The following is a 27,852-nucleotide window of genomic DNA, read 5'->3' on the forward strand; positions in this document are numbered from 1 at the left end:
GGCAGGAGGTCAGGGTTGGGCTTCTCATGCCCAGAGGGGCACCGAGGGGCTGTGGATGCTCAGCTCTGATCAGATGTGACATGGGAGGAAGGAGAAAAACCAAACCCAAATGGAAGTGGTTGGTTGGAGGCAGGAGAGGCTTTATTAGGGGAGGTGTTGATTACACAGCAGAGAGCCAAGGCAGGCTGCAGCAAGGTCCTGCAGCTGCTGCATCAGAGCTGGGTGCAGCAGGGGTGAAGGGCACCCAGAGTCAGCTGCTCCCCACAGCAGAGCCCCTGGCTTCAGAGCCAGGTCCTGCTCGGCACCACTTGGGCTTTGCTTGCCCCATGCCTGTTGGCTATGCAGAGAGCAGAGCAAGGAAGTCAATTTCTGTGCCACATCTCCCCTGGAGCCAAGCTGGGGGCAGCAGCAGAACCTTCTGGGCAGTGCCAGCCTGGCAGGACGGGTTTGCTGGGGCTGGGCTGGTCGAGGGCACTGAGACAGTGCCCTTGGTGAGGGCCCATGGCCATGGCAGAGCTCAGAGATAGGCTGGGGCCAGGTTTGGGTCCCCCCCTGTCAGAAGGACACTGAGGGGCTGGGGCAGGGCCAGAGAAAGGCAACAAAGCTGGGGAAGGGTCTGGAGAAGAGGCTGGGGAGGAGCAGAGGAGGGAGCTGGGGGTGGTGAGGCTGGAGCAGGGGAGGCTGAGGGGAGACCTCATTGCTCTCTGCAGCTCCCGGAGAGGAGGCTGGAGCCGGGGGGGGGGTTGGGCTCTTCCCTCAAGGAACAAGGGTCAGGACAAGAAGAAATGGCCTCGAGTTGCCCCAGGGGAGGTTCAGGCTGGACATTAGAGGAAACTTTTTGGCTGAAAGGGTTCTCAACGACTGGAAGAGGAGTCCCAGGAGGTGGTGCAGTCACCACTGCTGGAGGTGTTTGGGGGCACTGAGATGTGGTGCTGAGGCTGTGCCACGGAGCCCTGAGCAGGCAGCGGCCAGAAGGAGTGGGGTTGAGAATGCAAAAGCACCACAGGGCTGCTTTAAATGCTGCAACAGACTTTAATGAGAGAGAAAAGGACAAAGTCCTGCTGGAGCCCCCAGGATGCGGATCCAAGGGGGCAGAGTCCCACACACTTTGAAGGTCGCTGCTGAAGGTCTCAAGGAGGATGAAGGAGGAGATAAAGAATCCATGAAGACATCAGGCAGGAGTCGAGGGGCAGCCAAGGGCAGGTGTGGAGCAGAGCAGTGGGCAGGGCTCCCAAAAGCATGCATGGAGCTGGCACCATCTGCTCCCTCAGTGCCACCTTCCCCAGGGGCCTTAATGGTTCTGCTTAGCAGGGCCCACAGCTGCCACGGCCATACCTGCTGGACCAGTAAGGGCTGCAAGAGCCATAGCCAAAGGATCTGCCATAGCCATAGGGGCCTCCATAGCCCCCATAGCCCCACAGGCCCCCATAGCCATAGCCCCCCAGGCCCCCATAGCCCCAAAGGCCCTCATAGCCCCCATAGCCCCCATAGCCTGCCAGGCGCCCGTAGCCCCCAGAGGTGCCAAGGACAGGGGCTCCAGCAGATCCCACCACGGAATCCTGGGGGAAGGAGCTGAGGATGGGCCCGGGGAAGGTGACCACCACCGGGGGGGGCTGGATCAGGGCGCTGGAGTCAGGGCACTGCCGCACGCAGGGCTCGTTGCAGCTGTCGGCCAGGGGCTGGGGCCGGCTGATGCCGCAGGCAGAGGTGGGGCACAGGTCGTAGCAGGACATCTCGGAGGCTGGAGCTGAGCTGCAGCTGCTGCTGGCATGAAGCAGAAGACAAAGAGCTCAGAGCTCAGGGCATGCACCAACAGGAGCAGCCAGGAAACTGCTCCCCCTCTCCTTTGCACCCCTGACCCCCCCTGCCCACAAAGCAGATTCCTTGCACCCTCCAGAAGATGCCACCTGAGAGTCCACTGGGAGTGCCTGGGCTGTTCAGGAACCACTGAGCAGGAGAAGAAAGGGCACCTGAGAGCCAGTTGCCCCAGTTCCAGGAAGGAGCTGTCCACAGCCTCCCTGGGCAGCCTGTGCCAGGCTTTCCCCACCCTGATGCTGAACAACTTCCTCAGCTCCACTCTCAGCCTGCTCTGCCTCAGCTCCAAACCATTCCCCTGGGACTGGCTCAGACCTCCTCATGCAAAGTCTCTCTGCAGCCTTCCTGCAGGCTCCCTTCAGGCTCTGGCAGCAGCTCTGAGGTCCCCCTGCAGCCTTCTCCTCTCCAGGCTGCCCAACCCCAGCTCCTTCAAACTTTGCTCACAGCAGAACTGCTCCAGCCCTTGGCTCATCTTTGTGGCCTCCTGTGGCCTCTCTCCACCAGCTCTGTGTCCTTCCTGTGTTAGGGACAGCAGAACTGGAGGCAGGGTTGCAGTTGAGGTCTTAGCAGAGCTTATCCCAGCCTGAACTAAAGGCAGCAGCAGCAAAGAGCTTGGAGTGTCAGGAGAAGTCCCAGGGAGTGATACTCACCCTTCTCAGGATCTGAGTGGAGCAGGGCAGGTGGAATGAGGAGTCTTGAGCTGGGGCAGCTTTTATACAGCTCCCCAGAGGATTTGGATGGCCCAAGGTGCAATTTGCCCACGTGGATAATTGGGGCAAACCCAAACCTAAGCTCATGTAGGTGGTTTGCAGGCTCCTGACACATGAGAGCTCATTTCATCACCAGAGCCTCTTTCATCTCAGGTGGCTGCAGGTCACTGCCACTGCTGCTGTCATTCCACTGACACCCCCAGAGTCACACCAATGCTCTTCCTCAGCTTCTCCATCACTCATGGCCAAACCCAACTGTGGTCACCTCATGGCCATGGAATGCAGGCTGTGAGACACCTGGGGGCAGGATGGAGCTCCACCAGAGCAGCTCTGGGGGTGTAGTTTTCATCTTCATCCTTTGCACCCTCAGCTACCAATGCTGCCCTCCCAGGCAGCCACCCAAGTCCTCCTCTGCTCCTCAGAAGGTTTTCTGTTGGCTTTAGCTCTGGAAGACAACAGCCACAGAGGCACAGAATGGCTTAGGTTGGAAGGGACCTTTGAAGGTGAGGCTGCACTTCAGATCTTGGCATCAGGATTGGGCCCCTTGCTCCAAGAAGGACATTGAGGGGCTGGGATAGGGCCAGAGAAGGACAACAAAGCTGAGGAGGGGTCTTCTGCCTAGGATCAAGCGATAGAGGAGAGGAAATGGCCTGAAATTGTGCCAGGGGAGGCTTAGGTTGGAGATTAGGAAACATTTCCTTGCTGCCAGAGTGGTCCAAGCTGGCACAGGCTGCCCAGGGGGGTGGTGGAGTCCCCAGGCCTGGAGGTGCTCAAGAAACCTGTGTCCATGGCACTCTGGGGCCATGGTTTGGTGGCCATGGTGGTGCTGGGTTGCTGGTTGGACTGGATGGTCCCAGAGGTCTCTCCATGCCCAACCAATTCTGTGGTTCCATGACCTACTCCAACCTCCCTGCAGTCAGCAGCCACAACCAGATCAGGCTGCTCAGAGCCTCATGGAGCCTGCCCTTGGAGGCTGAAGAGTCTCCATCCCCTCCTGTGCTTCTGCACTGAAACCCCTGAAGATGCTGAAGATGCAGGAATGTTCAGCATGAGCTGATTGCACCAAGGGCACAAACACCTTGGCTGTCATGTTTGGACCTGATCCTGATGTCACTCAACCATTGCTAAACCCAGGCCCATGCCTTTCATCTCCCTGTCAGAGGAGTGCTCAGCTCATTATGGGAGGTTTGAGGCAGCAAGTTTTATTTGTTGGAAGCTTGAGGATTTTCTTAGCCAAAACCAACCCTTCTGAACCACTTCAAAGGCTGAGGAACCCTCCCCATTACCTGGAAATAATTGGTGGTGCAGAGGCTGTGGTGTTAGGACAACACAGCTGTAAAGGAGGGCTGAGTCCTGGCTTTGGGTGGGGGAGTCCCAGCTCACAATTGCTGCCTCGTGGCACAAACCCAGCTCAGCCCAGGGCTGGGCCCGAGGCTGCCAGCAGCAACCATCTGAGGCCAGGAACTGCTGAGAGCCACAGGCAGAGATGCTGAACACTCCTGGCAGCTTCCCACTGCCACTCCAGAGGGTCCTTTGCTACTGGGCAGGGAACAGAGCTGGGGAAGGGGCTGGGAAGGAGCAGCTGAGGGTGCTGGGGGGGGATTCAGTCTGGGGTAAAGGAGGCTGAGGGGAGACCTCCTGGCTCTCTACAGCTCTGTGAGAGGAGGCTGGAGCCAGGTGGGAGTTGGTCTCTTCTGCCATGGAACAAGTGACAGGAGAAGAAGTGGCCTCAAGTTGCCCCAGAGGTGGTTTAGGTTGGGCAGGAGGAACAAATTCTGCATGGGAAGGTTGTGCAGGCCTGGCCCAGGCTGCCCAGAGAGGTGGTGGAGTCCCATCCCTGGAGGGGTTTCAAAGCCATGGAGCTGTGGTGCTGAGGAGTGTGGTTTGGTGGTGCCCCTGGCAGTGCTGGGGGAAGGGTTGGACCCTTGAAGGTCAATTCCAACCAAGATGACTCCAGGATTCCATGAAAACTTAGGGTTTTCCCTGCCTAACAAACATCAGCCCCACAGCACCTGAGCTAAAGCTGCTTTGGTGCCAGCAATTCCCCTGTGGCTTCAGTTAGCCTCAGACACTGCTCCCTTGCTCCTCTCTTCCAAGCCCGAGCCTCAGGAGGGCAAAGGCAAAGGCAAAGGCAAAGGCAAAGGCAAAGGCAAAGGCAAAGGCAAAGGCAAAGGCAAAGGCAAAGGCAAAGGCAAAGGCAAAGGCAAAGGCAAAGGCAAAGGCAAAGGCAAAGGCAAAGGCAAAGGCAAAGGCAAAGGCAAAGGCAAAGGCAAAGGCAAAGGCAAAGGCAAAGGCAAAGGCAAAGGCAAAGGCAAAGGCAAAGGCTTCCTCTGCACCTCCTACACAGACTCCTGCCGGCTGAGGCCAAGGAGGCTGCAGCTGCTTGAGTGGTGGCTGGAGGAGCTGGTTCAGCTCACAGCTGCCTGACAACAGCTCTCAGCACTCCAAATTTCAGCCTTTCCTCACATTCTCTGCTCAAAGTTGAATTCCAGTTTCAACACCAGCCCTGCTGAGGGACTGAAGCGAAGGTTGGGAGCTGCTGGGGCTGCTGCTGCTCGTCTCAGCTGAGCTGTCCCCACGGCAGCCAACACAAAACACTGCTGGAAGCTGAAGCTGCAGAAGCCATCCCCCAGCTCCCTGCTCACCCCATGGGCACCTTTAGCTTCTGCCCTGTCTGGGGCTGGTGTGGTCCCAGCAGTTTGTGCCTGCTAGCCCAGGGACAGGCTGCAGGAGGAGCAGGCTCAGCAGTTCCTGGCAGTGACTGGAACAGTGCCAGGTGCTCATTTTGCACCAGGTGAAAGAATCCTCCAGAAGCTCAGGCAGGGCTCAGGTCCTCATTACTGACACTCCAATAACGCCACCAGGAGCACCGAGGGTTGCATCACCCTGGTGGCCTCCACCTGCCTGCAGCTGGGGCGGGCACCCAGCCTTGGTCCTCTCCCTCCAGCTGCTGCAGTATAAAAGCTCTGCTCCCTCACATCTCTCCCCAGCATTCCCCCACAGCTCTCCCCAGCACTCCTCTGGCCTCCTGCGTGCCTTAGGTAAGTCTCTCCTGCTCTCAGAGTGGCTTCTTTGTTGTTGTTTTCCATTCTGGCCGATGTCCACCATCCATACTCATGGAGCCATGGAATGGCTCAGGCTGGAAGGGAGCTCAGAGCTCCCCTGCTCCAACCCCCTGCCGTGGGCAGGGACCCCTCTCAGCTAGACTCAGCTGCTCAAGAGCGCATCCAGCCAGGAAGGAGCTGTCCACAGCCTCCCTGGGCAGCCTGTGCCAGGCTCTCCCCACTCTGGTGCAGAACAACTTCTTAGCTCCACTCTAACCCTGCTCTGCCTCAGCCTCAAACCATTCCTCTTGGCCTGGCTCAGACCACTCATGCGAAGTCTCTCTGCAGCCTTTCTGGAGGAGCTGGGGAAAGGTCCTGGAGTTGTTTAGTCTGGAGAAGAGAAGGCTGAGGGGAGACATTCTGGCTCTCTCCAACTCCCCAGGAGGAGGCTTGGAGCCAGGCTGGGGTTGGTCTCCTCTCCAAGGGACTAAACTGTTACTGATGTGGAAGTCTTCCAGGCTGCACCCAGCTGTGGCTGAGTAGGTGGGAATGGGCAGGAGAAGGTTGTTAGGTGGGAACTGGGGCAACTGGCTCTCAGCTGCCCTTTCCTCTCTTGCTCAGTGGTTCCTGAGCAGCCCAGGCACTGTCCAGCCTGTAACCTGCTGCTTCTCCAGCTCCCAGCAGCCCTGGGGTGGGTGGGAAGCAGCAGCAGCTGCTGCAGTTCATGACTATAAAGCTCCAACTCCTGTGCCCCTGCTGGACCCAAATCCAGGCTCTCCTGCTGGCTCATCCAAGGACCTTGAACAAAGTCACTGTGGTCTCTCTGGCTTTGCCTCTGAGTTGTCAGTCTGCTGGACAGGATGAGCTCAAAGTTGTCTGCAGGCTCTTGGCGAGGGACAGACCTTTGGAGTGAGGCACTCCCAGTGGACTCTCAGGTGGCATCTTCTGGAAGGTGCAAGGAATCTGCTTTGTGGGCAGGGGGGGTCAGGGGTGCAAAGGAGGGGGGGAGCAGTTTCCTGGCTGCTCCTGTTGGTGCATGCCCTGAGCTCTGAGCTCTTTGTCTTCTGCTTCATGCCAGCAGCAGCTGCAGCTCAGCTCCAGCCTCTGAGATGTCCTGCTACGACCTGTGCCCCACCTCTGCCTGCGGCATCAGCCGGCCCCAGCCCCTGGCCGACAGCTGCAACGAGCCCTGCGTGCGGCAGTGCCCTGACTCCAGCGCCCTGATCCAGCCCCCCCCGGTGGTGGTCACCTTCCCCGGGCCCATCCTCAGCTCCTTCCCCCAGGATTCCGTGGTGGGATCTGCTGGAGCCCCTGTCCTTGGCACCTCTGGGGGCTACGGGCGCCTGGCAGGCTATGGGGGCTATGGGAGCCTGGGGGGCTATGGGGGCTATGGCTATGGGGGTCTCTATGGCTGGGGGAACTCCCTGGGCTACAGAGGCCTCTATGGCTATGGCAGATCCTTTGGCTCTGGCTCCTGCAGCCCTTACTGGTCCAGCAGGTATGGCCGTGGCAGCTGTGGGCCCTGCTAGATCCTCCAGGTACAGCCCTAAGGATAACTGCAGCAGACACAGTCCTGACCCCCAGCAGGTGCTGGGAGCTCCTGGCCCTTGCCACCCCACCACGGTGGAGCTGGCAGCACACAGCTCTAGACTCCTTCACCCTCCACTCCTGGGCTTTTCTTTCCACTGTGTGGTTGATGCTCCTGTAGCTCCCCAAGCACAGAAGGGCAGGGCAGAGGCAGCTGCCTGCGCTCTGCTCTGTGCTCCTGATGGCCTCAAGGCTCTCCTCTGAATGCTGATTTCTCATTAAAGTGACTCTGCAGCAAACAAATCAACTTCCAGTCCTGATTTTTACTGCCCTGGGCTTACAGCTCTGCTCCTTGGGATGTTTGGAGAGAAACCACACCAGCCCTCCATCCCATAATGAGCCACTGAAGGTCCTTGCTGATTGCAGCAGCAGAGGTGCTTGCTTGGCTGAGGCTGGGTGCAGAGCAGCTGGTGGAGAACAGAGTGGGGATGGTGTCCTGGGGGGGCCTGAGGTGTGTCAGGAGGGGGTTAAGGAGGTGGAAGGAGTGTGGGGGAGCTGCTGGCCTGGAGCTGCTGAGAGGGAGAGGTTGGGGTCGGTGGAGTGGTTTGGGAGTCCCCCCCCAGGAGATTCACCAGGCTAGCCCAGAGGTGGAGGTCGAGGCTGGGGCTGTGCCTGGCACACATCTGCAATGAGGAGAGACCTTCACAACTGCTCACAGAATACAATACAGGAACTCAAACCCCCTCCTGAGCAGCAGAGTCACAGTAACAGACTGGCAGGGGCTGGAAGGGACCTCCAGAGCTCATCCAGTCCAACCCCTGCCAGAGCAGGATCTCCTAGACCAGGTCACACAGGAACACATCCAGGCAGGGGCTGAGCATCTCCAGAGAGGGAGACTCCACAGCCCCCCTGGGCAGCCTGTGCCAGGCTCCTGTCACCCTCAGAGGGCAAAAAATCCTCCTCATGTTTAAATGAAACTTCCTCTGCCTCAACTGCCACCTGGCACTGGGCATCACCCAGCACTGGCATCACCCAGCAGAGCCTGGCTCCAGCCTGCTGGCACTCACCTGCACACACTGATGACCACTGCTGAGGTCACCTCTCAGTCTCCTCTCCCAGCCCCAGCTCCCTCAGGCTCTCCTCCTAGCAGAGCTGTTCCATTCCCCTCAGCATCTCTGTGGCTCTGTGCTGGACTCTCTCCAGCACTTCTGTGTCCCTCTGGAGCTGGGGGGCCCAGAACTGGGCACAGGAGGGCTCTGAACTAACTCCCCTCTTTCTTCCACCCCCCCCCCTCCCTTATCTCTCCCTTATCAGAGACCGCACACAAGGGGTCAGAAGGAGAATGATTGGATTGAGTTAGACAGGTCCAGGCAAAGGAGTTAACGAAGCAGGCTGCAGCCAGCCAGAGGCTGAGAATCTCTGTTCATGGTTTGGCTTTTCACATCTCTGAGCAAGGCCTATGTGTGGCACAGACACCTCTGCCGGGTTCTGTTCACAGCCAGTGACTGGTTTCTCTCATTAAAGTATTCTAGTTAGCCTCAAACCAGCAGAGCCCATCCCCTGCACTGCTCAGAGCTCTGCTGAGGTCTCATCTACAGCACTACTGACAAGGATGAACAGAAGAGAACAGTTCATGGTTTTGGACCCCACCTGCAGTCCTGTGCACAGTTCTGGAGCCTCCAGCACAAGCAGGACATGAAAGTGTTGGAGCCAGACCAGAGGAGGCCACCAGGATGCTAGGAGGGCTGCAGCAGCTCTGCTCTGAGCACAGGCTGAGACAGTTGGGGCTCTGCAGCCTGCAGAGGAGAAGGCTCCCAGGAGCCCTTGGAGTGGCCCTGCAGGATCTGAAGTGGGCTCCAGGAGGGCTGGGGAGGGACTATGGACAAGGTCTGGTGGTGAGAGGAGGAGGAGGAATGGGTTTGGAGTGGCAGAAAGGAGATTGAAACTGGATGTGAGGAGGAAGTTCTTGACAGTGAGGGTGGCCACTTTGGGCCACTTTGGGCCCCGTGGGTTTTGTACTTATTCTACCTGATTGCCCTCTGTGTACCTGCTCTTGTAGAACAGAGTCTCTCCTGGAGCTTAGATCCATAGAATCAGTCAGGGTTGGAAGGCACCACCAGGACCAGCCAGTTCCACCCCCCCTGCCACGGGCAGGGACACCCTGCCCTAGATCAGGCTGCCCAGAGCCAGTGTGCAGTATCCTCTCTCTCAGAGAGGGGTAAGAGTCCTTCCTGTCCCCCAGCCCCAGGTGGCTCATGGCCTCTAGCTGGGACACCCAGGGCCTTCAGCAGCACCTCCTGATCTGCAACCAGGGCAGGGGCAGGCAAGAGGCCAAATCCTTCCAGAGCTGCCTAAATAAGGAGCAGGACAGGACTGAGCTCCCTGCACAGGGAAGGAGAGCCAAGGGCTTGGTGCCCCTTGGTGGCTTTGGGCAGCACATTGACAGCTCAAAGTGCTGCTGAGAGCTGCAGAGGTTTGGCTCCTCCGAGGCAAACAGCAAGGGTGAAACCATGAGAAAGGAAGAGCAGAGCCTGGCAGCTTTGATGCAAGAAGCTTTTAATGACAGTGAGGAGAGGGAAACTCACTCAGAGCCTCCAAGGAGCACAGCAGTGCTCTCCAGCCACATGAATTGGTGGTTTGCTTCCTCCTGGGTCTCCGAGGTTGATCTGCACAAACTCGGAGCAGTTTTGACTCCAGTTTGCCCCAATCAGTGTGGAAATGTGAGAGGAGGGGAAGTCAGAGGAGGAGTAAAGAGGAGACATTCTAGAAGGGTTGACTGGGACTCAGCTAAACGATCTCAGAAGTGGAGGTGGAAGTGAAGAGCTCCTTGGCTTGGACCCATCAGGGCTAAAGCTGCTTTGGGCTGCTGCTGCAGGACCTAGCAGGGCCCACAGCTGCCACGGCGGTGCCTGCTGAACCGGTAGGAGAAAGGGCTGCAGGAGCCAGAGCCAAAGGATCTGCCATAGCCATACAGGCCCCTGTAGCCCAGGGAGGAGCCTCCATAGCCATACAGACCCCCATAGCCTAGGGAGGAGCCCCCAAAGCCATACAGACCCCCATAGCCCAGGGAGGAGCCCCCATAGCCTCCCAGACCCCCGTAGCCCAGGGAGGAGCCCCCATAGCCTCCCAGACCCCCATAGCCCAGGGAGGAGCCCCCAAAGCCATACAGACCCCCATAGCCCAGGGAGGAGCCCCCATAGCCTCCCAGACCCCCGTAGCCCAGGGAGGAGCCCCCATAGCCTCCCAGACCCCCATAGCCCAGGGAGGAGCCCCCATAGCCTCCCAGACCCCCATAGCCCAGGGCGCCTCCAGAAGCCCCAAGGACAGGAGCTCCAGAGGATCCCACCACGGAGCTCTGGGGGAAGGAGCTGAGGATGGGCCCGGGGAAGGTGACCACCACCGGGGGGGGCTGGATCAGGGCGCTGGAGTCAGGGCACTGCCGCACGCAGGGCTCGTTGCCGCTGTCGGCCAGGGGCTGGGGCCGGCTGATGCCGCAGGCAGAGGTGGGGCACAGGTCGTAGCAGGACATCTCGCAGGGTGCAGGGTGGGCTGCAAGACATTGCTGTTAGCAGTCGAGAACCCTCAACTGTTAGGTGGGGAAGGAGCAGCCCGGCAGGGGGTCAGGGAGGACCTGGGAAGCAAAGGAATCTCCTGCTGCTGTTTTCCCTGAGTTCACTGCCAGACCTTGTCCCTCAGCACCAAACCCTCAAGGAATGAAGCAGTAATGGCACAAGTTGGTGACCCAAACTGCTTTGATTTATCCCCTCCCCTGCAACTGTCTCTTTAGAGCATCTGGCAGCGGACAAGCAACCAAATACTGGCAGCAGGAAATGATCTCCAGGTCCCTGGCAGCCTGCTGGAGGCTGAGGAGGGCTTGGTCCTGACCTCTGGGCAGCAAGTGGAGAGGAGTTTGACTTACCCAACTCAGCAGGGAGATGGAGAGGAGAGGAGTGGATGGAAAGGCTCAGAGCAGGGAGCTCTTATATAGCCCTGCTGATTGCCTGGGGGGTGTTGGGCATCCTCTGCGTGAGCTCCTAATTAGGGACCAACCCCAAATTGCAGGACATGAAGCTCCTCAAAGTGCTGAAAGTGGCTTTGCCTTGTTGCTGCTGCAACCCACACAGAGCCTGAGCTCCTGCCCCACCTCACAGCTCCTCATCACCTCCAGCCTCATCTGGGGAATTCAGCTTTACCATTGCATGCTGCCCTTGGTGTCGGAGGAGGGAGTGCAGGGAGTTGATTCACTGGGGAGTCCTGCAGAAGCAGGGTGCCAGCAGGACAGACCTTCCTTTGGGTGCCACCAGCAGGATACCTGCAGACAAACTGGCACTTCTCTGAGGACCCCTGAGAAGATGGCACTGCCCTGAGGTCCCAAGCAGACAGAGGATAGGACAGGCTGAGGGAGCTGGGCTTGGGCAGCCTGGAGAAGACTCCAGGGAGAGCCTCGAGCTGCCTGCCAGTGCCTGAAGGGATCCTGCAGGAAGGCTGCAGAGAGGCTTTGCATGAGGGGGTCTGAGCCAGGCCAAGGGGGAATGGTTTGGAGCTGAGGCAGAGCAGGGTTAGGCTGCAGCTGAGGAAGGAGTTGCGCAGTAGCAGGGTGGGGAGAGCCTGGCACAGGCTGCCCAGGGAGGCTGTGGCTGGCTCCTGCCTGGGGGTGTTCCAGGCCAGGCTGGGTGAGGCCCTGAGCAGCTGAGTCTAGCTGAGAGGTGTCCCTGGGCATGGTGAGGAGGTTGGAGGAGATGAGCTCTGAGCCTTTCCATGATTCTCTGTTCCTGTGGCTACTGAAAGCCCTGACACGACCACAGAGCTGCCCTGTACCCTGGCAAGGCTTCTCCTGGCCCACAGCTGAGGTGCCAAAGGCAGGTTTAGGAGCCCTGTGCTCTGGAAACACAAAACCCTCCCTTTTTGCTGGTCAAGGCAAAGAAGGCCCCAGAAGGGGCCAGCCCCAGGTGGCCTTGCCATGCCCACCTGATGTGATCAGCTCCCCTAATCGTGGGGTGTAGACAGCCAGGAGTGGTTTTGACAGAGCTGTGACACAGAAGCTGCTGATGGATGCTCCTGAGGCACTTGAAAATCCCTTGGAATGTCCTTGTAAAACTCTGAGAGGCTTCTGGAGAGCTCTGGATGTGCCTGCAGCTTTGGGCGAGCTCATAATTGGGCAGTAATGTGCGGTCTGGAGACAATCACGGTGGTAATTGTGGTAAACACCATGCTGAGGGAGTGTGGCAGCAGCAGCACAAGCAGAGAGAAGCCTCAGCAGAAGGCAGCCTTGGCCTGTCCCAGTGGATTCCCAAGGCTTAATTGGTCTCTGCTGAAAGCTAATCCGGGGTGGGGGAGCTGCAAGGGACTGGTTGCAAGGTCCTGTTGGGATGGGATGGGAGGGATTGGACTGAAGCTTGAGGGGGGCAGACTGAGACTGGAGGTGAGGAAGAAATTCCTGGCAGTGAGGGTGGGGAGACTCTGCACAGGTTGCCCAGGGAGGCTGTGGCTGCCCCCTCCCTGGAGGTGTTCAAGGCCAGCTTGGATGGGGCCCTGAGCAGCCTGGGCTGGTGGAAGGTGCCCATGGCAGGGGGTTGGACCTGGGTGAGCTTTAGGGTCCCTTCCAACCTGACCCATGCCACGATTCTGTGGTCTGAGGAGCAAGTTAGAAATCCAAGAGAGCTTCAGAAAGAGGCATCCTGTGACAGCTGTGGAGCCAACTGAGCTGAGGGCTTTGAGCATTCCCACTGCATTCCCATGGGGACACTGCAGGAGTGTGTTATGGGAGCACTCCTGTGTGCAGGGAAGGGCCATGAGGAGGAGCAGAGGGCTGGAGCTGCTCTGCTCTGAGCAGAGGCTGAGGCAGTTGGGGCTGTGCAGGATGGAGAGGAGAAGGCTCCCAGGAGACCTCATTGTGACCTTGCAGTGTCTGCAGGGGGCTACAAGAGAGCTGGGGAGGGACTTTTCAGGCTGTCAGGCAGTGACAGGACTGGGGGGGGATGGAACCAAGCTGGAAATGAGGAGAGTCAGAGTGGAGGTGAGGAAGAAGTTGTTGAGCAGGAGGGTGGTAAGAGCCTGGCAGGGGTTGCCCAGGGAGGTGGTGGAAGCCTCATCCCTGGAGAGGTGTCAGGCCAGGCTGGATGAGGCTGTGGACAGCCTGCTCTGGTGTGAGGTGTCCCTGGGCATGGCAGGGGATTGGAACTGAACCCCCCTTCCAACCCTGGCTGATGCTGTGGCTCTATGATTCTGTGGTTAGGATTTCAGCTGCTCCTGAGAACCTGAGCACCTTTTTGAGTGCCAGAAAGTGCCCATAAGGGCTGAAAGACATCTCACAGCAGTTCTCACAGCAGTGTCACCCAAAGCAGTGAGATAAGGATGGTGAAACTGCAGAGATGACAGAAACTGATGCTCATGGCCTGAATCATGGCTTTTGGCTGCCAGGGGCATCCACTTTGCCCAGCACTGCCTCAGGTGACAGAGGCTGGGCTGCTGTCCTGCCCACATGCAGCCCTGCTTGGAGTCAAGCAGCAAACACAAACAGAAAGCTCAAACCCAATTTCATCACGTTGCAGAGTTATCAATACCCAAAAATGTGCTGCCTCAACTAAGGAGCTCTGCTTCCTGGGCTGAGCCTCAGCCCTCAGGCAGCCCCAGCTGTATAAAAGGTCTCCTCCACTCAGGGCTCTTCCAACCTGCTCTCTCCACTCCTGCGCCCTGATCCAGTCCCCCCCGGCCGCGGTCACCTTCTCCGGGCCCATCATGAGCAACTCCCCCCAGTACAGTGCCGTTGGCGTTGCAGGAGTCCCTGGGGTCGGGGATGGCACTTTTGGTGGCCGTGGTGGCTATGGCGGCCGTGGTGGCTATGGAGGCTACGGAGGTTATGGAGGCTATGGTGGCTCCTGGGGCTACGGAGGCCTTGGTGGCTATGGAGGTTATGGAGGCCTTGGTGGCTACTGGGGCTATGGAGGCCTTGGTGGCTATGGAGGCTATGGAGGCTTTGGTGGCTGTGGGGGCTATGGAGGCTACGGAGGCTTCGGGGGCTACGGCCACGGGGGCTGGCGCCGAGGCCACCGCTACCTGAATGGCAACTGTGGGCCCTGCTGAGCCCCACGCTGCTGCCAGCCACGGATGAAGACCTCCAGAGATGCCCCTGGCACGTCCCAGCTCGACCCCCCAAGGAAGGACCCCCTGCAGCACTGCCCTGCTCCAGGGGTCTGCTGCTCGCCTTGGGCCCAGCTCTGCCCTTCCCATCTGCATCTCAGCTTCCCTGCAAGACTTTGCCTCCCGATGCTGGAGGCCTGTCCTGGTGCCTGCTGCCTTGGCACAGCTCCTGCTTGCTGTCCCTCTGCCTGCTGCCAGGACTTGTGACTTGCCCTTGGTCACAGCCCTGCTCTTCTCCTGCCCCCTGCTCCCCTGGAGCTGCAATAAAATCTCTCTTGCATCTTAGTGTTGACCTCTGGTTTTGCCTGGTCCTTCTCCCCTCGCCCTTCTCCCAGATCTCTCCTTCCCCCAGAGCTCCGTGGTGGGATCCTCTGGAGCTCCTGTCCTTGGGGCCTCTGGAGGCTCCCTGGGCTAGGGGGATCTGGGAGGCTATGGAGGCTCCTCCCTGGGCTACAGGGGCTTGTATGGCTATGGCAGATCCTTTGGCTCTGGCTCCTGCAGCCCTTCCTCCTACCGGTTCAGCAGGCACCGCCGTGGCAGCTGTGGGCCCTGCTAGGTCCTGCAGCAGCAGCCCTTGGCTAAAGCCCCTCTGGAAAGCCTCTGACCCACTCCTGATCCTCCACTGAGCTTCTGAGGAAGGGGAAGAGCATCCAAGACTTCCACTCCACACAGTGGAGTTAGAAACAGCTCCATCAGTTGCACTTCTCTTCCCTTCCTCGTTTCTTCCATCCCCTCCTCACCTCTGCCAGCACCCAAATGTTGGACATTGGTCTCTGGGCACTGCCTCCTCCCTGAGACTGTCCCCAGGTGGAGCAGCCTGCAGGAAGAGCTCTCTGCGAGCCTGCAGGCAGGGACCAGCTGCCTGCCTCTGCCCCACAGCTCTGCCTCCACTGCCCCTCCTCCTGCCCTTGCAATAAAGCAATCCTGAAGCCGACCTCTGTTTCTCTCTGTGTCCTTGCCGGGCCCAGCATGGCCTCAGGGCTCCTTCACCCTGCACTTGGTGCCCACCAGCCATGCCAAGGGCACTGTCTGAGCCCCAGCAGAGCCTGGTCGAGCTGCCTCTGGGGCACCTCACAGCCTTGGCCACGCACAATCCTGCTGCTAAGGAAGTTAACTACCCAGACTGTTAAAGCATCCCAGTGTGGAGGGGTGGGAAGGGACCTCTGGAGAGCATCTCCTGCACCCTCAGCTCCAGCAGGACACCCACAGCAGCTTGCCCAGGAACACAGTGCCCAGCTGGGGTTGGAAGCTCTCCAGACAAAGAGACTCCACAACACCTCTGAGCAGCCTACTTCAGGCCTCCAGCACCCTCACCAAACAGCTTTCTCCTGCTCAGCTGCAACCTCTTGGGCTCCACTTTGTGCCCTGTGCCCTTCAACCTGGCCCCTGGGCACCATTCAGCAGAGTCTGGCCCCAGGCTCTTGCCCCCCACGCTTTAGCTATCTGAAGGGTCCTGAGATGACCTTGTCCACTGCCCCACACCGTTCTGGTGTCAGACTTGCAGCAGTTGGCCCAGGGAGTTCTCACCACCAACTCAGTGCTGAAATTCCTCCTTGTGCCAGCGCTGGAGGTCCCTGAGATGTGCTCAGAGAGAAAGAGCAAAAAGTGCGGCCTGGAGATCCATCAAAGCACAGCCTGGAAAGGAGCAGCAGCAGGGAGGTAAGCAATGGGGCAGGAGGTGGGCAATGATGGGGCAGGAGGTGGGCAATGATGGGGCAGGAGGTGAGCAGTGATGGGGCAGGAGGTGAGCAATGGGGCAGGAGGTGAGCAATGATGGGGCAGGAGGTGAGCAATGATGGGGCAGGAGGTGAGGCTGAGCCACACATTGGCACTTTCTCCTCTTTCCTTTGGTTGATCTCTGCCTCCTCGCCTCGGGGAGGTTGTGGCTGAGTCTCTAAGCTGGGTCGGGCAGGCGGAGAAGAGCTAATGAAGTGCCCAGGATCTGCCTGTCCCAGCAGGCAAACTCCCCAGGGACAGCTCTGCAGGTCAATCCGCCGCTGGCTGGGCACGGCCAGGTCTGACCCCTGCAGGGCACTTCGATGTTCCCCCCTAGGCAAACAGGACACAGGTCACAGAGTCCTGGAGAGGCCTCCAAGGTCACTGAGCCCAGCCGTGCCCTAACTCTGCCAAGCCTGGTGCCCAACCATGGCCCTCGGCATCTCAGCTCCAGGGCTTGCAAACGCCTCCAGGCATGGGGGCTCCACCACCGCCCTGGGCAGCCTGGCTCAGGCCTGGACAACTCTCAAGGGGCAGAAATTGTTCCTAATGGCCAACCTGAACCTCCCCTGGGGCAATCTGAGGCCATTCCCTCTTGTCCGAGCTCCAACTGCCAACTTTTGCACTGATCACCTCTTAGGAAGTTCCTCAGTACCAGGGTGGGGAGAGTCTGGAAGAGGCTGCCCAGGGAGGCTGTGGCTGCCCCATGCCTGGGGGTGTTCAAGGCCAGGCTGGAGGTGTTCCTGCCCATGGCAGGGGGTTGGAACAAATGAGCTCTGAGCTCCCTTCCCACCTGAGCCATTCTCTGATCCTCTCCACGAGGCGGCAGCAGGCAGGTGCCAGGGAGCACCCAAGGTGCTGTGTCAGACAAGTGCCCAGCCCAAGATAAGGAGACTGCTGACAGCTCTCAGCACCCAGCTAAGGCCATCGTGGAGCAGTGTCTGGGCTGGGTGCCCACTCAGGCTGAGTTCACAGCTCATGTCAGGAGTGCCTGGAGCCATCTCTGCTGCCAGTGCCTGGCATTCCACGGGAGCTGCAGGAGCAAAGGGATTGGGCACCGAGGTTCCTCAGGCTGAGGTTCTCTAAACGCCGGAGTCCCCCTGGACTCTTCTCCTCTTCAGGCTGAACAACCTCAGCTCCTCAGCCTGGCAGCACAGCAGAGTGCTCAGTGGGAGCCTCGGCAGCTGGAGCCAGCACAAGAAGAAAGGACCTCAGCTTACCCCAGAAGAGGTCGAGAGACAGCCCTGCCAAAAGGACCCAGGTTCAAATCAGGAGAAAATGAGGCAAAAAGTGGATGCAGAAACAATTTAATATGCCCAGAGGGACAGAGAAGATTCAGAGAGACAGCGCACACCAGAGAGGCACCCTGGATGGCAGGGGCTCAGCCAGAGCCTGGACAGCTCTTGGCCCTTGGCACAGCTCCTGCAAGCTCTCTCTCCTCTGCCTGCAGCCTGCTGCCTGCTGCCTGCACCCTCCCCTCCCGACACCACCCACCCTCACCTGGGCAGCCCTGCCCCTGCTAGGGACCAGCCACAGCTGCCAGGCTCCTACGCCTGCATCGATTCCCTGACTTGGAAGAAGGAGCAAGAGAGAGAAAAGTTGGATGCAGGAAACATTTATTGTGGCCCGAGGGGCAGGAGAGGTTGCCAGAGACAGGGGGGGCAAGAGGCAGCCGCCAGGTGCTGGGGCAGGCAGGGAGCTGTTGCCCAGCTCATGGCTTGCAGCGGCAGAGGTTGCCTTGGTGCAGCAGTGCCGATGGTGAGGCTGGGGGCAGGGCCTGGGGCCGGTGTGAGCCTAGCAGGGCCCGCAGGTGTCCCAGAGCTTCCTGGTGTAGCGAGGCAGCAGGCAGGGGCTGCAGGCAGGAGCAGCTCTGGGGAAGGTGCAGAGCCCCCCCGAGCCCTGGGTGGCGCCGGCGCCGTAGAGGCCTCCCAGCCCCAGGGAGCCGCCAAAGGCAGGAGCTCCGGAGGAGCCAACCACGGCCTGCTGGGGGAAGGAGCTGAGGATGGGGCCGGGGAAGGTGACGACGACGGGGGGCGGCTGGATGAAGGCCGTGGAGTCGGGGCACTGGCGGGCACACAGCTCGTTGCAGCTCTCGGCGATGGGCTGGGGCACGGCCACGCTGGCTCGGGGCGGGCACAGCTCGGCCTTGGGCGGGCACAGGTCGTAGCAGGACATCTTTGTGGCCGAGAGCCGAGCCTGAGGCACGCAGAAACAAGGAGAGCAGTCAGCAGAGCCCAGGGCCACCCCCTGCCCGCAGTGCCCAACGCTGCCCCTCGTCCACACAGCCCCCTGAGTGCCCTGCTCCCAGCACCCTCCCCGTGCCCTCTCTCCGCACAGCCAGGGCACACAGAGCCCTCCCCAGAGCCTGTGCAGGGCCTGGCTTGCAGCATCCCAGCCCTGGGCTCCTGCCTGCTCCTGCCCAGGCTCCCCCAGCCCTGGCTGCCCAAGCCTGCTGCCAGCATGCCAGCTGCTGCCAGAGCCCTCCTGGCCACGGAGGCCCCACGCTGGCCCCTGCCACAGCACAGGGAGCCCCACAGGCACCCACCTGGGCTGGAGGCGAGCGCAGCGAGGCAGGAGCAGTGGATGGCAGTGCCCTGCCAGGGCAGAGCTTTTATGCTGTGGTGGCCAGCACGGGGTGGGGCTGGCAGGCTGGGGGCAGGTGGCTCTTGCTGGCCGTGCCCATGCCCCCTCCCTGCCTGGCACGGGGCTGTGCTGCTGACAGTGCTGCCTGCCCAGCCCCAAGCTGCTCCATCAGCCCCTGCAGTCACCCCGCTGGGGCTCCTGCCAGCTGCCACCTCATGCCTCACAGGGGCCCTGCTGGCTTTTCCTGCTCGGTGTCTGCCAGAGGGCAGCAGCGGCACCAAGGTGCCTGCAGCAGCTGCTGTGTGCCACAGCTCTTGGCCGGGGCCTTGGGCTTGGGCCACTCTTTTCCCGTGCTGCCAAGTAACAGGACATGAGGTGAAGGGCACAAATGTGGACACAAAATGTTGCACCCAAATAGCAAGGGGAAGTGATTCACTGTAGGGGTGACACAGCACTGGAAGGGGCAGCCCAGAGGGGTGATAGAGCCTCCATCTCTGGAGCCATTCCAGCCCCCCCTGCTCACTGTGGCTCTCCTAACACAGCGCAGGGCAGGCTGAGAGCAAAGTCTTGGCCAGGAGCTGGCCGTGGGCACAGCCTCCACACCTGCTTGTCTGCATCCAGCTCCACCTGGCTGACCCACGCTGACTCCTCTGGCTGACTCTGCTCTGCTGATGCCCAGAGGTCCCTTCCAGCCCTATCAGTGCAGGCTCTGTCATTGCTCTGCTGAAGCATCCCCAAGAACCAGGAAGGGGAGGAAATGGAGGCAGAGGAATGTGCTGGTGTGGGGAGGGGAGGCTGACTCAGGCAGAGGGGCAGGATCCACACAGCCCTGTCCTCCTTGGCGGCAGGGAGTGGCCTCTCCTCCCATTGGCACAGCTGGTGCTGAGCAGCAGCAGAGCCCCTATAAAAGCTGTGCCTGTGCCAGTCTGTGCCATCCACTGCTCTGGCCACCTTCTCCTCGGGGAACAGGGTAAGTGTGGCAGTGCTGCTGCTGCTGTGCCCTGCGGCAGCCCCTACCCCTCTGCCCGGGGCACTGCGCTCTGCTGCTGACCTGCCACCTGTGCCCTCTTGCAGAGCTCCCTTCCATCCCGACCAAAGATGTCCTGCTACGACCTGTGCCCGCCCAAGGCCGAGCTGTGCCCGCCCCGAGCCAGCGTGGCCGTGCCCCAGCCCATCGCCGAGAGCTGCAATGAGCTGTGTGCCCGCCAGTGCCCCGACTCCACGGCCTTCATCCAGCCGCCCCCCGTCGTCGTCACCTTCCCCGGCCCCATCCTCAGCTCCTTCCCCCAGCAGGCCGTGGTTGGCTCCTCCGGAGCTCCTGCCTTTGGCGGCTCCCTGGGGCTGGGAGGCCTCTACGGCGCCGGCGCCACCCAGGGCTCGGGGGGGCTCTGCACCTTCCCCAGAGCTGCTCCTGCCTGCAGCCCCTGCCTGCTGCCTCGCTACACCAGGAAGCTCTGGGACACCTGCGGGCCCTGCTAGAGCCGGGACCCTGCAGCATCCTGGCAGCCTTTTCCCATCCTCTCTGCTGGAATCTTTCGACTTTTCCCCAGCACTCTTCTCCGGGGGTTCAGTCCCTGCCCTTCTGCTCAGTTTGCCTCTCCCCTTCTGTGCTCCTGTGTAAATTGTTTTCGCTTTGTGTTTTTTGAGGCTTCTTTCAGTTTCTCTTTTGTTTATGTCTGGCTCCTCCTGTATAATATTTGCTTTATTTTGCCCTGATTGTTCAACCTTGCAAGAGCAGAAACTTTCACCTACATTTTGTCGCAGCTCCTCCTCTTCCCTTCCCTTCCTCTGCCTTTTGCACCCTCTCTGATTTTGCACCCTGAGGTTTTGCTCAATAAATCTTTTATGCATCAACATTTGAGTCGTTTTGGGGTATTTCTTTGCTGCCTGTCCCCCTGCCTGCAGCCCTGCCTGCGGCACAGCTGCACTGCCATGCTCCACGTTCTCGTGTCCCGCTCACGCTGTGGTGCATCCCCTCCTGTAAGATGCTCTCTGCTGTGGGTTGTTTCCAGCAGCACTTTGGTCAATTTCACACGGATTCGGTGCAGACAAAACAGAGCTGGGAGGTGTTAAGACCCATTCTGACAACAAAGCCAGACGCAGAGATCATTGGTCAGGGTGTCTGAAGTGCTTTGATTTCCTTCGGTGCTCAGAGCCGCACTAAGCACTTTCTATTTCCACCTCTTTGTCTCTTCCCCCAGGGGAAGCCCTCAGGTGTCACTGTCTAGCTCAGCGGAGCAGCTCAGTCGCGATGTGGTTGAATCCAAAGCAGTGATGAAGGACAGAGAGGAAAGAGAGGTCTTTGGCGCCTTGAGGCACAGCCAAGAGGAACTTGCTCTGCCTTGCAGGCTTAGTGAAGAGCTGAGCCCAGGTGAGGAAGGTTCCCCCTGAGCCGGGGACTGCAGGTGGTCACTTTTTGCCCCTGCAGAGTTGGGTTTGTCCTCCCCTGCAGCAGTGCAGGGCAGCTTTCACCCTCAGCCAGTCGTTGTCTCCACATCCCAGCCCAGCTCTGCTCGAAGTGCAGGAATCCATCACCTGCTCCAGGATTCTGCTCCAGAGGGCACCCATAGCAGCTTGCCCAGCAGCACAATGCCATGGAGGGGGCGGGTTGAAGCTCTCCAGACAAGGACACTCCACAACCTCTCTGGGCAGTCTGCTCTAGGCCTCCAGCACTCTCACTCCAAGCATCTTTCTCCTCCTGCTGGGCTGCAACCTCCTGGGCTCTACTTTGTGCCCTTTGCCCTGTGTGACAGCTGCAAACGGAGGATTTGATCAGGAGTGTTGCAAGCAGCCTTTTAATGAAGGCAAAGCTGCATCCAGATTGCCCCATGGCTGCCGGGGGCAGAAGGTAATGATTTAATTAAAGGAAACGCTGCACAGCTCCTGGTTTCCTGCAGATGAGGTTGTGTAACCCTGGCGTGTCTCAATCACCTCCATGCTGGCACCCATCAGCACAACAGCTGAACAGCGGCTAAGGAGCGCTGCTGAGCCATGACCAAGCACTTCCTCAGCAAGTCCCAGAATCACAGAATCAGAGAATCAATCAGGTTGGCAGAGAGCTCCAAGCTCATCCAGTCCAACCTCTCACCCAGCCCTACCCAGCCAACCAGACCATGGCACTCAGTGCCCCAGCCAGCCTTGGCTTCAACACCTCTAGGCATGGTGACTCTACAACGTCCCTGGGCAGCCCGTTCCAGTGCCAATCACTCTCTCTGCCAACAACTTCCTCCTCACATCCAGCCTGACCCTGCCCTGGCACAGCTTCAGGCTCTGTGCCCTTCTTCTGGCCCTGGGGGCCTGGCAGCAGAGCCCAAACCCACTTGACTACAGCCTCCCTGCAGGCAGCTGCAGACAGCAATGAGCTCTGCCCTGAGCCTCCTCTGGGTCAGACTGCACCCCCCTAGCTCCCTCAGCCTCTCCTCACAGGGCTGTGCTCCAGGCCCCTCCCCAGCCTTGCTGCCCTGCTCTGGGCACCTTCCAGCACCTCAACATCTCTATTGAACTGAGGACCCCAGAACTGGACACAGCACTCAAGGTGTGTCCGGAGCAGTGCTGAGCACAAGGGCAGAAGAACCTCCCTTGTCCTGCTGCCCACACTGCTCCTGAGCCAGCCCAGGATGCCACTGGCTCTGCTGCCCACCTGCTAGAAGATGCTGCTAAGAGCTAACCCCCCCCACAGCAGCTCCACAGAGCCAGGAAAGAATCTGCTGCTTTGGGTCTTCCATCCAAATTGTGCCCACTCCTGTAGGCAGAAGTGGAACTTCAAACCCTTCTAGGGGGTGATTTTCTTCATGTCCTGGCTCAGATCAGCAGCAGCAGCACCACAGGGCCCTGCTAAGCTGAATTTCAACTTGCTCTCCTCCAAACCTTTTGGTGAAACAAAATTATTACTAAATTCTTTGCTGCAAGAGCAGTCAGGGACTGGCACAGGCTGCCCAGGGAGGTGCTGGAATCACCATCCCTGGAGGGCATCAAAAATCGTGCAGGGATGGCTCTGGGGCAGGGCTTAGTGGCAATGGTGGTACTGGGTTGTGGTCGGACTGGATGGTCTCAGAGCTTCTCCTGCCTCAATGATTCAGGGATCCTCTGACTCTGATTTGATGCAGAGCTGAGTCTGCATCCATGAGCTGCTCATCCGGATGGAAAGCTGCTGGCTATGGGATGAGCATTCCATGACCTCACCTGATGTTCCTGATCTCCTGAGATCCACCTTAGGTGAATGAGGCCCCACTGAAATTCAGGATGGATAAGACAAATTCCTGGGTAATGGCCGAGGCTGAGCTGCTCCCAGCCTCGACTTAACTGACCAGATAAGCCTGAAGGGCTCCTGGGGAAGAATGTCCCTGTCAGCCAAGGAGGAGTCTTGCAAAAGCTCTGAGCAAACAACTCTGGGGCAGCTCTGTGGAGGAAGAAGAGAGCTGCAGAGTCAGCTCCATGCTCATGGAGATGCCACTGAAGTCACTGTGGCACCAAGAACTGCTCCGCACTTGAGAGGAAAGGACTGATGATGGTGAAGCAGGGAGTGGCCTCTCCTCCCATTGGCACAGCTGGTGCTGAGCAGCAGCAGAGCCCCTATAAAAGCTGTGCCTGTGCCAGTCTGTGCCATCCACTGCTCTGGCCACCTTCTCCTCGGGGAACAGGGTAAGTGTGGCAGTGCTGCTGCTGCTGTGCCCTGCGGCAGCCCCTACCCCTCTGCCCGGGGCACTGCGCTCTGCTGCTGACCTGCCACCTGTGCCCTCTTGCAGAGCTCCCTTCCATCCCGACCAAAGATGTCCTGCTACGACCTGTGCCCGCCCAAGGCCGAGCTGTGCCCGCCCCGAGCCAGCGTGGCCGTGCCCCAGCCCATCGCCGAGAGCTGCAACGAGCTGTGTGCCCGCCAGTGCCCCGACTCCACGGCCTTCATCCAGCCGCCCCCCGTCGTCGTCACCTTCCCCGGCCCCATCCTCAGCTCCTTCCCCCAGCAGGCCGTGGTTGGCTCCTCCGGAGCTCCTGCCTTTGGCGGCTCCCTGGGGCTGGGAGGCCTCTACGGCGCCGGCGCCACCCAGGGCTCGGGGGGGCTCTGCACCTTCCCCAGAGCTGCTCCTGCCTGCAGCCCCTGCCTGCTGCCTCGCTACACCAGGAAGCTCTGGGACACCTGCGGGCCCTGCTAGGCTCACACTGGCCCCAGGCCCTGCCCGCAGCCCAGACCTCATCACCACCCCCATGCAGAGTGATGCTTTGGAGAAGATCCCCCTGATGGCACCAACTCCTGGGAGCAGCCCTGCTGGCCCTTGCCCACCATCCCTATGGCAACCCCTCCTGCCCCTCCAGGCACAATAAATGTTTCTGGCATCCCAGTTCTGTGTCTCTCTCCTTGTACCAACTCAGGAAGACCCCAGGGGTGAGAGCCTGGCAGCTGGGGAAAGGATGCCCAAATGGCCTCTTGCCTCGGGTTTCAGGGCCGTGGTTTGCTGCCAGTGGCTGCTCTGCTGCTCTCCCACATGAAACCCCTGTGGTGCTGCACAAGAGCTGCTCTGGTTCTCATTTGTCCTTCAGCCTCCTCCTGGAGCAATCTTCCCTCTGGGCTGAGTTCACTTATCAGGGATCTGCCCAGCTCAGCCTCTGCTGCAACCGAGGAGTGAAAGTCTCATCGGGATCCCCGCGGTAGCAGCAGGGTAATGAGGGTTTGTGTAGCAATCCAGGAGTCATTATCTCGTGGAGCTTCCGAGCAGGCACAGTAATTGCCATGGCTCTGAGGGCCTCTAGTGACACCCCAAATGCTCCCCAAACCACCACATCAGCTCCCCACCAGTTACCAGGGAATTGCAGCTCTCCTGAGCTCAGAAGGCAGCAGCAGAGGAAGCAACTCTGAGTCTGTCTGCAACTGGAGTTTGATCTCTGCAGCCTGTTGGGTGCCAAATCTCCATCAGCTCAGAACGCAGGGACAGAAATCATCCTGAGGACTGTTGAGATTTCCAAGGTGGAGTGCCAGGGAATGCCAGGATAGCACACAGCAGGGCCACAGAATCACTGAGGTTGAAAAAGACCTCAAAGATCATCGAGTCCAACCCTTAACTCTCCACTGCCAGCTCACCACCCACCCACGGCCCTCAGCACATCTTCACAGCTCGGGAGCTCCTCCAGGGGTAGGGACTCCACCACTGCTCTGGGCAGCCTAAGGGTAACTAAGGGGAAACAGCCTGGCAAAAAAAGATGTAACAGAGAATGCCAACCCAGTGGCTTGGGTAGGGCCCTCTGCGGATCATATCCTACACACACCCCTGCCCCAGCAGGGCCCCAGCAGCTTGCCCAGGGGCACAATGCCCAGGGGAGGTTGGAAGCTCTGCACAGCCGGAGGCTCCACAGCCTCTTTGGGCAGCCTGCTCCAGGCCTCCTGCACCCTCACCCCAAACAGCTTTCTCCTTCTGCTCAGCTGCAACCTCCTGGGCTCCACTTTGCCCTGTATCTGGGCACCAGTGGGCATAGTCTGGCCCCAGCCTCTTTCCCCTCACAGCCCCTGTAGCTCCTGCTGAGCACTGATCAGATCCTCTCTGGGGCTGCTCTTCTCCAGGCTCTCAGCCTCTCCTCCTTGCCCACTGCATCACTTTCTCTCTGATCACCTCCTTGCTAATTAGCACAGGGTGAGATAAATGAAGGTTTGCCTCCTTCTGGAAACCTGTGCACAGGCAAAACCCCTCCTAGAGAAGGCTGCAAAGGAGGCAGCACGAGGCAGAGCACTTCCAGGCAGGCCTGAAGATGATGCACCACAAATTTAATGAGTAAGAAACAGAATGGTTAAAAAACAACCAAACAAACAACAAAACCATTCCAAATGTAAAGAGAGCAAAGGGCTGAGTTGGATCAGACCAAATCATCCAGTTCAGGGCACCGCTCCGCAGCTGGACACCAACTCCTGCATGCAGCAGCCAAAGTGGCACTCTTGCAGCTCGTCAACAACAGAAAATCAGCAATGCCAAGCTCCTGCCTGGGGGCAAGCTGAGGGGGGGTGGCAGCAAGCAAGTGGCCGTGGTCACGAATCCAGTCCTGATCCAGGTCAACGCTTCCAAGCTCCTGTGGTTTGCTCCCCCCGAGGCGCTCTCACGGCCCGCACCGGTTGTAGCGCCTGGAGGGCCTCCCGTAGAGGCCACCCAGAGCCGAGTAGCTGAGGGCCCCCAGCCCCGAGGAGCTGCCCGAGTTGATGGGGACCCCTCCAGCACTGAGGGCATCCCCCACGGCTGCAGAGGCTGAGGAGCCCACGGTGGTGTTCTGGGGGAAGGAGCTGAGGATGGGTCCTGGCAGCGTCACCACCACAGGCGAGGGCTGGATGACGTAGGTGGAGTCCTGGCACTGCCTGACACAGGGCTCGCTGCAGCTGTTGGCCAGGGGGGTTGGCCCGCAGGAGCTGGGGGCACACAGGTCATAGCAGGACATGGCTGCAGGATGGAGTGGGTCTGGAACACAAGGAAGGGAGGAGGTACAAGAAAGACATCGCAGCTGTAGTCATGGAATGAGGCCTCCAAGAGATCAGAGAATGGTTTGGGTTGGAAGGGAGCTCAAAGCTCAGCCAGGTCCAACCCCTGCCATAGGCAGGGACACCTCCCACTAGAACAGGTCACCCCATCCAACCTGGTCCTGAGCACCTCCAGGGAGGGAGCAGCACAACCTGTGCCAGGGCCTCACCACCCTCACTGTAAAGAGCTTCTTCCTCACATCCAGTTTCAGTCTCCTCTCTGCCACTCCAAACCCATTCCTCCTCCTCCTCTCACCACCAGACCTTCTCAACACTCCCTCCCCAGCCCTCCTGCAGTCCCCTGCAGATCCTGCAAGGCCATTCCAAGGACTCCTCCAAGCCTTCCCCTCTCCAGGCTGCAGAGCTCCAAACTCTCTCAGCCTGGCCTCAGAGCAGAGCTGCTGCAGCCCTCTCAGCATCTTGGTGGCCTCCTCCAAACTGGCTCCAGCAGTTCCATGTCCTGCTTGTGCTGGGGGGTCCAGAACTGCCCCCAGGACTGCAGGTGGGGTGTGAGGAGAGCAGAGCCAAGGGGCAGAATCCCCTCCCTTGCCCTGCTGGCCAGCTGCTGGAGAGCACAAGAAACTAACCAGAGACTGTGTGGGGAGTGGGGTTCTGGGCTAGGAAAGAGACCTCAGTGAACCCCAGACCTCTTCCTTGCTAGAGAAGGGAGCTCAAGGGGCAGCCCCTGAGCAGCCTGCAGTAGATCATTTCCCACAAGACTCCTCCAGGGTTCTTGGCAGCCCTGCAGTGGGTGGGAAAGTGAGGGACAGAGCTCAGGACAGGGCATAACAAAGCAAGGAGGAACTTCACCTACAACAACGGCGTTCGACTCTCCACACCCACTGCTGGCTGCCAGGATCTGAACCCCTCAGACCTGGCTGAGCTGGTGACAGAGATGGAAAAATGAGCCCTAAGTCCTGTGCCCAGCAGCTGCCACCCCGCAAGGGCTCCGAGGGGAGGAGGTACCTGCAGGTGTCCTCAGCGCAGGCGAAGGGCACAGACCTCAGAGCGCACAGACAAAACAGAGGAAGAGTCAAAACGCAGCGAAGGCAGCAGCCCAGGACGCGGGAAGCAGCTCCGGACTTACCCTTTCCCCAGGCAGAGAGAAGCAGGAGAAGAGGATGGGAGCAGCTCTGCCGGTGCTGGGCTTTTATACCTTGTCCTGCAGCTCCCGAGGAGCTCAGAGCCGGCTCCGAGCACGTAGCCATTCGCCGGCCAATTGCCGGAGCCCTCTCGTATGCAAAGCACCCCCAGCTGATGAGTTAATTTCTCCCCCCCACCCCCTGTTTGTGCCTTGATTTCATTTCCTCCTCACCTCGTCTGCATTCCACTCCAGAGGCTGCTTTCATCTGCGGCTCGTCCCTGGCCAAATCAAAGTGATTCATTTCCCCCTAAAGAGATTCTTCTGCACCCTGAGGGCACCGCAGGCTCCCCACGGCCCTTGGCATGATCCACTGTGAACTCCTCTCTCCAATTCCCCTCCTTCTCCATGAGCTATTGGGCACAGCTCGCTGTAAAGAGGTCGGAATTGGCTGTTTCTGAGTCCAGTCTGGCTCACAGGTTTGCCAAAGCCCTCTCAAGCAGGCAGACAGCAGCACAGCTCCGGGAGGAAGGTGGCTACAGAGAGCTGACTGCACCCCACCAGCCCCGGGGACTTCCCGGGACAGAGCTGATTTGAGGGAGCTGAGCTTTGCCTTCCCTGCCCGCAGATGAAAGGCCACCGCAGCCCGAGCCGCTCCTCCGACATCAAACCGTGCGGGGAGGGCTCTGCAGACACAGCTCTGCAATTTGGGAGCTGAGCGGCCAAGTCCTTCATCTACGCAGTCTG

General features: G+C 59.5%; 8 protein-coding genes across 12 annotated transcripts; 4 read left to right on the forward strand and 4 right to left on the reverse strand.

Moving 5' to 3' along the window:
• Nucleotides 1-1,304: 1,304 nt before the first annotated feature.
• On the reverse strand, nt 1,305-1,733 carry LOC135192594 (scale keratin-like). The gene has a single exon (XM_064175849.1). The coding sequence runs from the start codon at nt 1,731-1,733 to the stop codon at nt 1,305-1,307; it is 429 nt and encodes a 142-aa protein (XP_064031919.1).
• Nucleotides 1,734-5,516: 3,783 nt separating this feature from the next.
• Nucleotides 5,517-7,482, forward strand: LOC135192595 (scale keratin-like). Its single transcript, XM_064175850.1, has 2 exons — nt 5,517-5,566; nt 6,651-7,482. The coding sequence occupies exon 2, from the start codon at nt 6,679-6,681 to the stop codon at nt 7,096-7,098; it is 420 nt and encodes a 139-aa protein (XP_064031920.1). The 5' UTR covers nt 5,517-5,566; nt 6,651-6,678; the 3' UTR covers nt 7,099-7,482.
• A 2,492-nt stretch (nt 7,483-9,974) lies between these two features.
• Nucleotides 9,975-10,625, reverse strand: LOC135192587 (scale keratin-like). 4 transcript variants are annotated; one of them, XM_064175838.1, is made up of 2 exons: nt 10,394-10,625; nt 9,975-10,120 (listed from the first exon to the last, which is right to left on the reverse strand). In XM_064175838.1, exons 1-2 carry the CDS (start codon nt 10,623-10,625, stop codon nt 9,975-9,977), a joined length of 378 nt encoding a protein of 125 aa, XP_064031908.1. The 4 variants fall into 4 exon arrangements, with proteins under 4 accessions (XP_064031908.1, XP_064031907.1, XP_064031906.1 ...); XM_064175837.1 differs by having other exon boundaries at nt 9,975-10,219; XM_064175836.1 differs by having other exon boundaries at nt 10,229-10,625.
• Nucleotides 10,626-12,260: 1,635 nt separating this feature from the next.
• On the forward strand, nt 12,261-14,521 carry LOC135192645 (claw keratin-like). Its single transcript, XM_064175916.1, has 2 exons — nt 12,261-12,296; nt 13,799-14,521. Exons 1-2 carry the CDS (start codon nt 12,261-12,263, stop codon nt 14,177-14,179), a joined length of 417 nt encoding a protein of 138 aa, XP_064031986.1. The 3' UTR covers nt 14,180-14,521.
• A 3,081-nt stretch (nt 14,522-17,602) lies between these two features.
• Nucleotides 17,603-18,145, reverse strand: LOC135192603 (scale keratin-like). Its single transcript, XM_064175858.1, has one exon. It carries the CDS (start codon nt 18,125-18,127, stop codon nt 17,747-17,749), a length of 381 nt encoding a protein of 126 aa, XP_064031928.1. The 5' UTR covers nt 18,128-18,145; the 3' UTR covers nt 17,603-17,746.
• Nucleotides 18,146-19,633: 1,488 nt separating this feature from the next.
• Nucleotides 19,634-20,014, forward strand: LOC135192605 (scale keratin-like). The gene has a single exon (XM_064175859.1). It carries the CDS (start codon nt 19,634-19,636, stop codon nt 20,012-20,014), a length of 381 nt encoding a protein of 126 aa, XP_064031929.1.
• Nucleotides 20,015-23,161: 3,147 nt separating this feature from the next.
• On the forward strand, nt 23,162-23,815 carry LOC135192616 (scale keratin-like). Its single transcript, XM_064175875.1, has one exon. The coding sequence runs from the start codon at nt 23,305-23,307 to the stop codon at nt 23,683-23,685; it is 381 nt and encodes a 126-aa protein (XP_064031945.1). The 5' UTR covers nt 23,162-23,304; the 3' UTR covers nt 23,686-23,815.
• A 1,450-nt stretch (nt 23,816-25,265) lies between these two features.
• On the reverse strand, nt 25,266-27,424 carry LOC135192592 (feather keratin B-4-like). Of its 2 annotated transcripts, none has more exons than XM_064175847.1 (2): nt 27,340-27,424; nt 25,266-25,965 (listed from the first exon to the last, which is right to left on the reverse strand). In XM_064175847.1, exons 1-2 carry the CDS (start codon nt 27,407-27,409, stop codon nt 25,613-25,615), a joined length of 423 nt encoding a protein of 140 aa, XP_064031917.1. In that variant the 5' UTR covers nt 27,410-27,424; the 3' UTR covers nt 25,266-25,612. The 2 variants fall into 2 exon arrangements, with proteins under 2 accessions (XP_064031917.1, XP_064031916.1); XM_064175846.1 differs by lacking the exon at nt 27,340-27,424 and adding an exon at nt 27,112-27,247.
• Between the last annotated feature and the right edge of the window lie 428 nt (nt 27,425-27,852).

This window comes from Pogoniulus pusillus, chromosome 43 (assembly GCF_015220805.1).
Source record: "Pogoniulus pusillus isolate bPogPus1 chromosome 43, bPogPus1.pri, whole genome shotgun sequence".
NCBI lineage: Eukaryota > Metazoa > Chordata > Aves > Piciformes > Lybiidae > Pogoniulus > Pogoniulus pusillus.

Excerpts from the sequence above, each read along its gene's own strand:
- LOC135192594 (XM_064175849.1), bottom strand. The coding sequence starts at position 1,733 with ATGTCCTGCTACGACCTGTGCCCCACCTCTGCCTGCGGCATCAGCCGG.
- LOC135192595 (XM_064175850.1), top strand. The coding sequence starts at position 6,679 with ATGTCCTGCTACGACCTGTGCCCCACCTCTGCCTGCGGCATCAGCCGG.
- LOC135192587 (XM_064175835.1), bottom strand. The coding sequence starts at position 10,625 with ATGTCCTGCTACGACCTGTGCCCCACCTCTGCCTGCGGCATCAGCCGG.
- LOC135192645 (XM_064175916.1), top strand. The coding sequence starts at position 12,261 with ATGTGCGGTCTGGAGACAATCACGGTGGTAATTGTG. Across the intron at positions 12,297-13,798 it reads CAATCACGGTGGTAATTGTG|TCCCCCCCGGCCGCGGTCAC; the intron begins GTAAACACCATG and ends GCCCTGATCCAG.
- LOC135192603 (XM_064175858.1), bottom strand. The coding sequence starts at position 18,127 with ATGTCCTGCTACGACCTGTGCCCGCCCAAGGCCGAGCTGTGCCCGCCC.
- LOC135192605 (XM_064175859.1), top strand. The coding sequence starts at position 19,634 with ATGTCCTGCTACGACCTGTGCCCGCCCAAGGCCGAGCTGTGCCCGCCC.
- LOC135192616 (XM_064175875.1), top strand. The coding sequence starts at position 23,305 with ATGTCCTGCTACGACCTGTGCCCGCCCAAGGCCGAGCTGTGCCCGCCC.
- LOC135192592 (XM_064175846.1), bottom strand. The coding sequence starts at position 27,232 with ATGGCTACGTGCTCGGAGCCGGCTCTGAGCTCCTCGGGAGCTGCAGGA. Across the intron at positions 25,966-27,111 it reads TCTCTCTGCCTGGGGAAAGG|ACCCACTCCATCCTGCAGCC; the intron begins GTAAGTCCGGAG and ends CTTGTGTTCCAG.